This window comes from Camelina sativa, chromosome 3 (assembly GCF_030686135.1).
Source record: "Camelina sativa cultivar CO46 ecotype springtype chromosome 3, ASM3068613v1".
Lineage (NCBI taxonomy): Eukaryota > Viridiplantae > Streptophyta > Magnoliopsida > Brassicales > Brassicaceae > Camelina > Camelina sativa.
Window position 1 is genome coordinate 26,278,210 of NC_141882.1, and position 12,054 is coordinate 26,290,263.

The 12,054-nt window shown below is 35.8% G+C and overlaps 1 protein-coding gene and 1 non-coding gene across 3 annotated transcripts; one reads left to right on the forward strand and one right to left on the reverse strand.

Moving 5' to 3' along the window:
• The first annotated feature begins 457 nt into the window (after positions 1 to 457).
• Positions 458 to 4,066, forward strand: LOC104777801 (uncharacterized). Its single transcript, XR_015594461.1, has 11 exons — positions 458 to 609; positions 884 to 1,087; positions 1,274 to 1,508; positions 1,576 to 1,748; positions 1,826 to 1,965; positions 2,058 to 2,235; positions 2,324 to 2,664; positions 2,745 to 2,983; positions 3,061 to 3,173; positions 3,260 to 3,506; positions 3,603 to 4,066. It is a non-coding gene; the product is annotated as an uncharacterized LOC104777801 (transcript).
• Positions 4,042 to 7,359, reverse strand: LOC104777800 (chorismate synthase, chloroplastic). 2 transcript variants are annotated; one of them, XM_010502119.2, is made up of 13 exons: positions 6,985 to 7,359; positions 6,525 to 6,675; positions 6,361 to 6,437; positions 6,217 to 6,275; positions 5,976 to 6,059; positions 5,778 to 5,870; positions 5,451 to 5,531; positions 5,150 to 5,281; positions 4,951 to 5,053; positions 4,771 to 4,865; positions 4,622 to 4,687; positions 4,449 to 4,533; positions 4,042 to 4,363 (listed from the first exon to the last, which is right to left on the reverse strand). In XM_010502119.2, exons 1-13 carry the CDS (start codon positions 7,118 to 7,120, stop codon positions 4,218 to 4,220), a joined length of 1,308 nt encoding a protein of 435 aa, XP_010500421.2. In that variant the 5' UTR covers positions 7,121 to 7,359; the 3' UTR covers positions 4,042 to 4,217. The 2 variants fall into 2 exon arrangements, with proteins under 2 accessions (XP_010500421.2, XP_087362949.1); XM_087506823.1 differs by lacking the exon at positions 4,042 to 4,363 and having other exon boundaries at positions 4,452 to 4,527; positions 4,618 to 4,687; positions 6,985 to 7,330.
• Between the last annotated feature and the right edge of the window lie 4,695 nt (positions 7,360 to 12,054).

The window sequence follows — 12,054 nt, forward strand, 5'->3', positions numbered from 1 at the left end:
GAGGATTATTTCCAAAACGTTGTTTTATCTCTCTCTTTATGCTTGTGCTTTGACTTTTGATGAGTACAAACGAAGAAAACTCAAATCAGTCAAAGCACAATACAACACAAGCTACAAACTGTAACAATTAACATATAGATATATCCTTAATAATGATGAAATACTGTTAAACAAAGATACCTCATAGACAATGATGAAATTATCCTTAATGATATTTCATTTAGCCCACAAAGGTAATCAAACAAAACATCAGAAACTCTGCAAAGGAACAACTGGTTGATCTGACGGCCACGAATAATTAACTTAACACGTGTAGGGATAGGATTGTAAGAAAATGAAAGTCGCTTGATTAAATCTGAGTCGTTTAATTTAGATGACGTGGCGTAAGCATAATAAAGCCACGTATTGCTGACGTGGTAATGGTCGTATCTTATCATTTCCTGGGCAAGACGCCGACGCCGACACCGGAGATTATCCTTTTACCGTCTCACTTTCTCGGTTTCGCTTTTTCGATAAACCCCAAATCACGTCAGAATCTGGAAGGACACAAGAAGAGCCGTTTATGGTGTTGTAGGAGAACAAAAACTAAAGTTGTCAAGTTAGTTGTGGGTTAGTTGAGAAAAACATCTACTACTCCTCCTCTGTAAATTTGGGAAAATGTTCACGAATTAGTCATACACACACACATATGGATTCACCTCTTTCTTCTTTATTTCTTTTCGTGTCTTGGTTTAAGCTGAGTAACCTCTGTGTTGAAACTTCTAATAAAGCTTAGATTTTTTATCAAATGAAGGATGATCAGAAACAGTTTAGTCGAAGAGGGTCAATCAATTTTTTTGTTGTTCCATTGTCTGTACTAATTGTTTGAAATGATTTTTACCAGGTGAAGTAATCTAAGTAGGTCTTCGAGCTCAACTATGGATGTGCTAGAAGGTCTGGTTAAAGATAGTTCACTTAAATGGTTGCTTGGCAAGCAAAGTTCTTTCGATGAAGATATCGATGAGATTGAGAATTCTCCATCTGCTGGATCCAGTTGGATACCTGAGCTCTCTCCAGTAGCAAATGTGGTTATCCGAAGGTGTTCCAAGTAAGCATCACTCATCTTTAGTTACTTTTCTATCCATAGAATTGAATTGGTTTAAGAAGGTTCAGGTATATGAAAAAAGTTCAAGTCTTGATTAAGATAAGCTAGCTTTTGATATATGTTAATGAAATCATTTTCTTGTGGAATGGATTTGTAGTTTCTATATAGTTATGGGAACGTTTGATGCAGGGTACTTGGTGTATCAGTAAGCGAGCTACAAGATAGTTTCAAACAAGAGGCGTCTGAATCTGTAAAGCAGCCTTCAATGTTTCCAAGAAACTTTCTAGAGTATTGCTGTTTCAGGGCACTTGCACTCTCTGTGGGAGTAACTGGTCATCTAAGTGATAAAGACTTTCGGCGTTTAACTTTTGATATGATGGTTGCTTGGGAGGTCCCTTCTGCTGCTAGCCAGGCATTACTCAGTGTAAGTACTTTTGATTTCTGCATCTGTGATCCATTGAGTCAAGACTTATTTTCAAACATGGAATCAGGTTGATGAAGATCCAACTGTTGGTTTAGAAGCCTTCTCCCGGATTGCTCCAGCAGTTCCTATAATAGCTGATGTGATCATATGTGAGAATCTGTTCGGGATGTTGACTTCTGCCTCAAACAGTGTTCGGCTTCAGTTCTATGTTTATGACAAGTATTTGTATGGACTTGAAAGGTAAGTAAAGCTCTCATCCTTTAGAAACATTCTTCAGAAAAACCTTTGTGAAATCTGTAACCGAGATCATTTTGTAGAGCAATCAAGAAGATGAAGAGCCAGTCCGAGTCATCTTTGCTTTCTGGTGTTCGATCAAAAGGAGAAAAGATTCTCGAGGTCGACGGGACAGTTACTACCCAACCAGTTCTAGAGCATATTGGAATATCGGCATGGCCAGGTATGTTCCTCTCTGTGCAGACAAGGTGTGGAGATTTTGTAAATTCCTATCTATTCGGTTGGTTAGAATTGAGTATTGTTAAATGCATGCAGGTCGCTTGATTCTGACTGATCATTCGCTATATTTCGAGGCTATAAAGGTTGTGTCTTTTGACACACCAAAGCGGTATAGCCTATCTGAAGATCTGAAACAAGTCATTAAACCAGAGTTAACTGGTCCTTAGGGAACTCGGCTTTTCGATAAGGGTGTCTCTTACAAGTCTATTTCACTGTAAGAAATTATTTATTAAGTCAGTTAAAAAAGCTTTTGGTTTCTATCCACTTCTTATTTGACATAATTTGATGGCACTTTTATGTAGACCAGAACCAGTAGTTATGGAGTTCCCAGAGCTTAAGGGCCACACACGACGAGATTACTGGCTCTCTATAATCCTAGAAGTGTTATATGTTCATAGATACATAAAGAAGTTCAAGATCAACACCGGTGTAGCGAAAGATGAAGCTATTTCAAAAGCTGTGCTCGGTATCTTGCGTGTGCAAGCAATTCAAGAACTCGGGTTAACTACCCCTGTACGTTACGAAAATCTTCTCCCGTTCAATCTCTGCGATCAGCTTCCTGGTGGCGATCGTATTCTGGAGACGCTTGCAGAGATGTCTAGTTGTAAAGTTCTGGAGCGGACAAACAAAGCCAAAGACACAGGTAACTTCAGTTACATATTATGCAAATTGTATTTTTTGTGGTCTTATAGAATTATATCTTGATTAAACTTCTTTTAACAGGGACGTTGCAGTCAATGTCGGCATCGGATATGGTTTCGCAATTGGGTTTGGTTTTTGGAGCAACGAGTCCAAAGAGTAATAGTAGTCTTGTGGTAGGTGAGGTGATGGTTGGAGATGTGAACCCATTGGAGAAAGCGGTTAAGCAATCAAGAAAGAACTACGAGAAAGTGGTTCTTGCTCAAGAGACTGTTAATGGAGTCAAAGTCGATGGAATTGACACCAATGCAGCAGTGATGAAGGTAAGGGAAAAAAAAAAACACAACAATTCTAGTAGCATTTCATGCAATAGGAGGACTTAGAGACTGAGGTTTTGTAGGAACTACTACTTCCGGTTATGGAAATGGGGAAATGGCTTTTGTCGTTAGCATATTGGGATGATCCATTGAAGTCTTTTGTTTTCTGTCTCTTCTCTACTTTGATAATTTACAGGTAACGTGTTTTGAAATCTTTTTTTGTGTTTGTTTTTGTTAGTTACAATTATCTGAACAGTTTTGGTCGGATTTGTTTTTGTTTAGGGGATGGATAGGCTTTGTTTGTGCGATTGCGTCTCTCTTTTTAGCGGGTTTCATACTTCTCACGAGATGTTTCAGCAATAGAGAGAAAGCAATGATCGAGCTGAAAGTTATCACACCTCCTCCTATGAACACAATGGAACAGCTTTTAGCGGTCCAAAACGCGATTTCGCAGCTCGAAGAGCTAATCCAAGACGGAAACATTGTTCTACTCAAGTTCCGAGCTTTATTACTCTCTCTTTTCCCACAGGTCTCTCTCTCTCTGAACTTTTCCTCTCTTGTTTACGTTTCTCGAACGTGGTTATTAGCGTTTTTGTAACACTTTTTTGTTAATTGATAAAAACAGGCGAGTGAAAAGTTTGCAGTTGCGGTTGTCATTGCTGCGTTGATGATGGTATTCATGCCTTGTAACTACTTGGTTCTGGTGGTGTTCCTAGAGCTGTTCACCAGATATTCACCACCGCGTAGAGCAAGCACAGAGCGGCTAATGCGGCGGCTTAAAGAGTGGTGGTTCAGCATTCCGGCTGCTCCAGTGGTTCTCGAACAGAACAAAGACGATAACAAGAAAACCAAGTAAAACATTTGAAAACAATGCCTCACCCCCCACGAGAGAACAAGTAAGCGGAGACACGATTTGGTTCACAAGAGAAACTAGGTAATGTGTAAACTGTTTAGTTATATGTATGTTTGTATATTTGTAGTAGAAATATGTTTCGATTACAGAGTACATTTTTATCAACCAGAACGGAAAATGTAAACCTGATAGAAACATAGCTAACGTTCCGTGGTAAAAAACACATTTAACTGAAATAACAGCAGGATACAAAAGTAAAATCATCTTACAAAAAAATATTGTTCTTTTTTTACCGGGGCACAAAATTAAACAAACATGTTTATTCATAATAATCACACAACAAAAGTGAAGCCTCTCTCTCTCCCACTCTACCTGCTCGAGGTTTGCTTACAAAGCAGCAGCATTCTGCGGCTGCTCTGTGTGGAGAGGTTCCTGCAACTCTGGGTTTATTGGAAACAAATGGCATTGTGCGTATTGTGCCATTAACTGATCCACAAGAACTAAAGCCACCATTGCTTCCACCATTGGCACAGCTGCAACAAACCCGGAACCAATATCAAAATCCTTAGTAATAAAGTGAACTATTTCAATGGTTTGAGGTTGGATGTACTTAATCACCTCGTGGAACAACACAAGGATCATGACGGCCACGCGCAATCATTTCGGTTTCTACCTTGTCTCTTGTTACAGTATTTTGCTTCTTCTGCGAGTTGGAAAGAAAACATCAATGATCTCGAGCTGACATTTGCTATGTGCACATGGAAACTGCATGAGTTTTATCATAAACTTACTCCAATTGTTGATGTTGGCTTGAAGGCTACTCTCATGTTTATTATTTCACCATTTGAGATCCCTCCCTATGCAATTTGACCAATATAAGGAATCTCTCAGGAGAAAAAAAACTAGTTTATTGACATATTACATACAAGACTTAACCAACCTGAATTCCACCGGATCGGTTTGTTCTTGTACGTATTCTTCCATTTTCATCGGTATAGAACTCATCATTGTGTTCAAGACCAGTCAAATAGGTACCTGTAGGTTCATTGCGCATGATTTATACCGCTCCAGAGGGTTTTAGATTGGTCAAAGAAGAGCAAAATCTAACAACTTTCTATACCTGCAAAGCCACTTCCAAACTCAAATCCCTTTGTTGCAGGTAACGACATACAAGCTTTCGCTAGCTCTGCTTCAAGTTTATCGAAAACCGGTGTACCGAGCCCCTGCATATAGTAGTTTCAAGAATCAGTCACTAAAGTTCATGCAATCAGCCTACAGGAAGACACACAGATTAAGCTTATGGTAGAGTGAGTTCATACACGTGGAGCATTCCGAACAATGCAGGTCACAACACCACCAACAGAGTTCCCTTTTGTCCTGACAGCATCAATCGCAGCTATCATCTTTTCCGCATACTCAGGATTAGGACATCTAACAATGTTATTTTCTATCTGAAAAACGAACAAAATTAGGTAAGAATATTACTAGAAGAACCTTAATAAGAAGTGGCAACAAAAAAGTAATTACGAAAATGATGATAGTGGTGGATGCAAGTTGCAGAAAATTCACAGCACCAATCAAATCACTAAAATGGGTTTAACTTCCAAGAAGGATCCGCACCTGTTCCAGTGTCAAATTCTCGTGGTCTACAAAATCTTCTGGAAGTACAACTTGGTGGACTTGGGAGACATAGGCAAGAATCTGGAGACACAAAAAAACACAGACAAACATAAGCAAGTCCAGAAGCAAATATATAAGAGTTGCGTGCATCTTTAGAAAATTAGGTTAATTAGTTTTTTTTACTAAGGGACACTCTCGTTGCAATACTAAGACAAAGAGAACAGAGGTGAGAAAGAACAAACAAAACGTCAGAAAGGATATAGAGAGTTCGATGTAAATTGTTTCTTTGAGAGGAATACCATTTGCAAACTCAGAAAGTAAACACACCTCAGTTCCTGCAAATTGCTTCAAAATTTTCTTGGCCAAAGCTCCAGGAGCAACTCTTCCAATGGTCTCTCTAGCTGAAGATCTCCCTCCGCCCTTGAAAAGAATCACACTAAAGGTAAGTTAAGCCGGACAATGCCATTAAACTACATAAAACCTTACCAAGAGAAGTAGCATATAAATAAGTTGGACAAAAGATACCTGCACAGATCTGACACCATACTTCATGTCATAAGTTGCATCAGCATGCGATGGTCTATAGGCAACCGACATTTCACTGTAATCCTGTAAATCCACAGAGTCTATCAAAAAATTAGAGATTCTAACAGCATAAAACCTCCAAGCTTTCTAATCGATTCTGCTTTCTCTAATGCCAATTAAAAACAATCTATCTAACAATATCAAGCTAATTTATATGCATAGAGATGTTCAAAAAACTTACAAGTCCTCTCTGATCAGTGTTTGGCACAAACACATGGATAGGTGTTCCTGTCGTCATTCCTGCATTTTATATATGTTAACAGTCAGAACAATGTTGAGACACTAAATCAAAATTCAAACAATGAAAAGAGAAACTAAACTAGACCTTCGGAGACTCCAGAAGATATCCTGCAGGTATCAGTTTCTTTCCTAGGAGTGGTGATCCTGCTCTGACCAGGTCTCCTGATATACCAAACCAACATGCAAGAACCTCATCAAACGATCATATTTCTAAGATTACATAATAAGAGCTTCGTTCCTGAAAAATACCTCCTATCAAGATCAAATTGCAAATCAGATTCAGAGAGAGGAATCCGAGGAGGACATCCATCAATTATACAACCAACTCCTCCTCCATGTGATTCTCCAAACGTTGAAACTCTGAAATGAGTCCCATATGAGCTTCCAGTAGCTTGTATCTCTGCCAATTTTAAAAACCCAAAAATCGCAAAACTATTAAAAGCTTTGAACTTTTCCATCTCCCCTTGTTGTTCTAATGGAAAAGTGAATCAATTAGAACATCCCTAAAGATTCAAATCACACATCTTTCTTCTTTATGCTTCGAAAACTATTAAATTTTTGAACTTTTAATCTCCCCTTTGTGTTCTAATGGAAATGTGAATCAATTCAATCAACCAGAACTACCCTAAAGATTCAAATTACATATCTTTTTTCTTTACGCTAGATATAGGCAAAGGCTTTCCAAAATAATGGGAGAGAGAGAACTCACGGATGTTCTTCCTGGGTTGGGTACGGATTGAGATCTGAACGGCGGGAGAAGAGAGACGACGGAGCTCCGAGGGAAGAGAAGAAGAACCGGGTTTGGTGGATCCGAGAATGGATTTGGAAGTGAGAGAAGAAGCCATGATCAGGATTCGAAAGAGGAGGGATTGAGAAAGGTTTAAAGGAGGAGAGAAATTGGAGTTGGTGGCAAATTTTGGGGGTAGGTGAGTTTAAGCCATCGTATGTATTGGCTTTAATGGCTTCGTTGTGGTCTTCTTCTTCTTCGTTGATGGAAATGGAGGCGCAAATGCAAATGCAAATGCAAAAATCTCTACCTACCAACACTAACCCAAAACGACGAGAGACCATACCAAAATAATTTGTTACGAACTTCATAAATTTCAACCGGAATTGAATCAGATAAAGTTTTGGTTTATCTCCGGTTTTGGTTTACCTTCCAAGTCAAACTTCAAATAAATTATGGAAACTAGAAAAAAGCTGCCTAAATATGCAGATATAAATAATAAATATTAAAATTTTATTGACAACATTTAAATGGTAGACCAAAAAAAAAAAAAAGACAACATTTAAATTTTAAATAGTTTTTTTACATATTTTTTAAAAATATCCTTAGTAATTTTTAAACCAGATTTGAATATCATACATTCCATTTTCATAAGAAGAAGAATTAAAATTGTTTACATATATATATATACATACATGTAAATTAGCATAATTATATTTGGTTTTAAATGAATGTTCGTATTTTTTTTTGGGAAAAAATAATTTTTTTCTTTCATTTGTTCACATATGATCGATAAAATTGACACGTCTTGCGATTGTGTAAATAAGAACTTTGAGAAATGAAGCTTTTAAGTAAAAGTTTTAACATATGTCAAAATTTTATAGAAAGAATTAATACTTGTAGTGATTATGTTAATTGACTTAGAAAACTAAACTAGATATAGGATGCTAATGAGAGGAGAGTATATTCTAAAGAGAGTAATATTTATAAACATAAAAGTTAGATGTCTTTACAAACCAATTGTTGAAACACATTCTCCACCATTAAATTTGAATACCACTATGTCACAAAGCTATTCTCCAAAAATCAGTCAAATCAGTTGTTTCAGTTCCCAAAGTCAACGCAATAAATCCAAACATTTCTTGGTTTTTCTCCTCCTTTAGATCCAAAAATCATGTATCTCCTTTATGTTTCTTTACACCAAAATTTAGGTTAAGAATGTTTATAAAATCTCTCGTAATCTCAATACCAATATTAATTCTCATGCAGGCCACACAAAGTTACAGTTAAGGTACAAAGTCACATACATTAATTTTATATTTTATATTATACTATAATTGGTTAAACTTTTTAAAAGTAATTATTTATTAATATGCGTGTTTTAACTAAAACATCCTATATTTTGAAACAGAGGGAGTATATATCAGTATATATATTATATTAATAATAGTGGAATGTATATTATAAAATATCAATAATATATATTATATTAATCCCCTCATTAAGGTAAACTATTTGATTTTTTTAGAGTGATTAATCTTATACAAAACATAACAAAGCGAGATTTATGCAAAATGATTTATAAGAATGAGTTTTTGTTGTAGGTTCATTGCTCGACTAGCACAGATAATTTTTTTTACTCGAAGGCTGCTTATCTAAATTGGAAAAATAAGACTATATCCAAAGAAGTAAAAATAACATACTATAAGGTATACGTCTCTTTGAAAACACATGTCAATCTTCTTCTTTGTTCTATTTCTCAGCTTGTTGTTCTTCGGTTCTCTAATGATTGTTGTTATATGTTTATCTTACAACAGGGTCTTGGCTCAATTGAATGGCCTAATTTTTTTAAGTTTCTTGAAAACTTTAATGATCTCGAAACAACTTAGTATGGGATGAGAACGCTGAAAAAGCTCTTGAAATGGCTTTTTGTAGTAAAAAGGTTAACGAGCGTTTTGAATGGGCTCGAAAAGAGGCAACTGATGTTGTTGACCAGAGAAGAGATATCACATACTACGCTTTCATTCTAATCGACTGTCAGACCTATGCCCACACAACTCTACAACAATCGATCCCTTCTCTGTAGATGGCTTTAAATCTGTTCAGAGAAAGATTATGTGGAGTGCATTCAAGAAAAGACCTGTTGACTGGTGGGTGAGAGTTCTTGAGTTATGTGGCTATGTGTCAAAACAGTCAATCTACCGTCACAATGAGAAAAGCCTATCAAGAACCATGATTAAAATGGGACAAAGTTTCACGGGGAGCAACAATCATACATTCTTACAACTAATTGGAGAGTGTGGAAGTATTTTTAATTTTGGGTCTTTAACATTCAATAAATTTCTTCCAACAAGATACACTTAAAAATTTTACGACAAAATATGTATTAGGACTGTTGATAAATTATTAATAAAAGAGTTAGATTTGTTATCAAAATCACTTACAACAAAGTTTTTAGCTTAATCTCCTTCAATTAATATCCATGTACACTTTTTGGCCAAACAAACAAGAATCACTACCAAAAAAAAGGTTATATTTACACAATTACAAAAATTACTAACAATGATTTAACTTTTAACAAGGATGGCCAAAAGGAATGAAACATGTTTAGGATCAACCCTTTTATGTTGCAACCATCTAGACCCTGGAAAATGTGGAAATATGAATCAAAAGAACATATACATATCTACATTAATTAGTCATGATCATTATTTTCCCGTAATATTTTTGTATTGATATACTCTTTATGCAAGTCTCAGAATTTGTATTAGATTTTTAAGGATTTTGTTGTTACTAAGTTGCTAAGTTCTGCATCTCAACATTTATTAACTTTCCTTGGAGAGGATACACCCCAAAATACATTCGCTCCAATAATTTTAAACCTTTCATCTGGAAAAAACGAGTAATCTTAATTTACTATAAGAAAAATATAAATTTTGTAACAGATTTTGCAATAATGAATACACATCACAATATTGTTGTAAATTCATTGCAAATTTATGATAAAAAGAAATTGTTGCAAACTTTTGTGACCATTTTGCAACTTTTTTACATGTGAAAAATTGCTGCAAATTAGCAAGAAAAATTTAATGATTGCAAGTTGTAGCTATTTTGCTAGAAAATTAAGAGACTAAAATAGTAACCAATTGGACACCTTTTAACTCTTATTTGCAAAATTCTAGTATACTTATTTTTCAGTTTTCACAATACTTATTTTTCAGTTTTCATCATAACAAATCAACTTTTTCAATTTTTTTAATTGAAGATATATTGTTGCATGCTTTTTTCCTTTTGCACACAAAAAAAAAATTGAAATTAAACTAGAGATGTACCTTTGTTATATAAGGTTTTGGAATCATACGAGTCCAAACTAGAATCAAATTTTATTTTTATTCAGTTTTATATTATAATATATATCAGTTACATATTTATAGATTTGGGTATCATTTAACATTTATTAATGAATAGCAATTGGCATATGTAACTGACACCTGTGTTGGGTTCCTTTAATTTCTCATTTCCCATTTCCTCTAGATAATAATTATCACATATATTCATGTTGTTTTATATCACACATGAATAGATACTCTAATATCTCGATTATGTTGGATTTGCTTAAGTTAGAAGTCTTCCTATTCCTAATCAAGTTGTGATTAATCAAAGAGGATAAGGACAAGGCTTTGTTTAGGAGTTATCTAATACAAAGGTTTTCTATTAGGAATATGATTAGTGTTATATAAACAAGGGTGTTGAGTTATGACATACCTTAATAGAGTTTGTGAGATTGAGAGCTTTAGTTCTGAGAGATTTTCTAAAGCTAATAAAGAAAAGTTGTTCTTTAATTATTGATCACAAAGCAAATTTATCATATTTGAAAACTATATTTGGTAGCAGAGCTTCAGAAAAATCATGAGAAGATGGGAGATCTTACCGTCTCTACCGTCAAACCAAAAGAAGGCGGAGGAGCTTCTTCTATCTCGTGTCCTATGCTAAACCTAACGAACTACACCGCATGGGCTATTAAGATGAAGATCGCACTTAAAGTTCATAAGGTGTGGGAAGTTATTGAACCAGAATCTGCAACATACACCATTGACGCTGAAAAGAACGATATGACCATTGCTTTATTGGTCCAATCCATACATGAATCACTTACCTTACAAGTCGGCGAATTTGATACAACCAAGAAGGTATAGGAGGCAATTAAAGCACGACATGTGGGAGCAGAGAGGGTTAAAGAAGCTCGTTTGCAGACACTTATGCTGAGTTTGATCGCTTGAGGATGAAGGATTCTGAGAAAATTGATGACTTTGTGGGAAATTTATCAGAGATCTCATCCAAAATAGCTGCACTATGAGAAATTCTTGAAACACCAAAACTGGTGTAAAAGTTTTTGAAGTGTCTCCCACGATCGAAGTACATCCACATAGTTGCCTCACTAGAACAAGTGTTAGACCTTAACACTACAAGTTTTGAAGACATCGTTGGACGCCTAAAAGCCTATGAAGAGAGAATTTATGAGGAGGAAGAGTTACAGGATGAACATAACAAGTTGATGTATGCGAACATGGAAAGACAGACAAATTACACTACTCGTGATTTTAATGGTGATTTCAGAAACAGAGGACGCAGAGGAAGATCTTTTTACAGAGGATGAGGTCGTGGACGTTTCAGAGGAGGACGTGACCTATCAAAGATAACATGCTTTCGCTGTGATAAAACAGGACACTTTGCTTCAAATTGTCTTGATCGTCTATTTAAGCTACAAGAAGCGCAAGAAGAAGAAAGTAATGCAACACAAAACACTGATGAGCTCATGATGCACAAGGTCGTGTATTTAAACGAAAAACAATTTATTCCAAGCAAGTATGATACCAATACAAGAGAAAATAATATACCTTGATAACGGAGCTAGCAACCACATGACTAGAGATCGGCGGTATTTCAATAAAATTGATGGTTCCATCAATAGCAAGGTGCGTTTTGGTGACGACTCCCGTATAGACATTAAGGGGAAAGGTTATATTGCTTTTGTTGATCTTACTGGAGAGC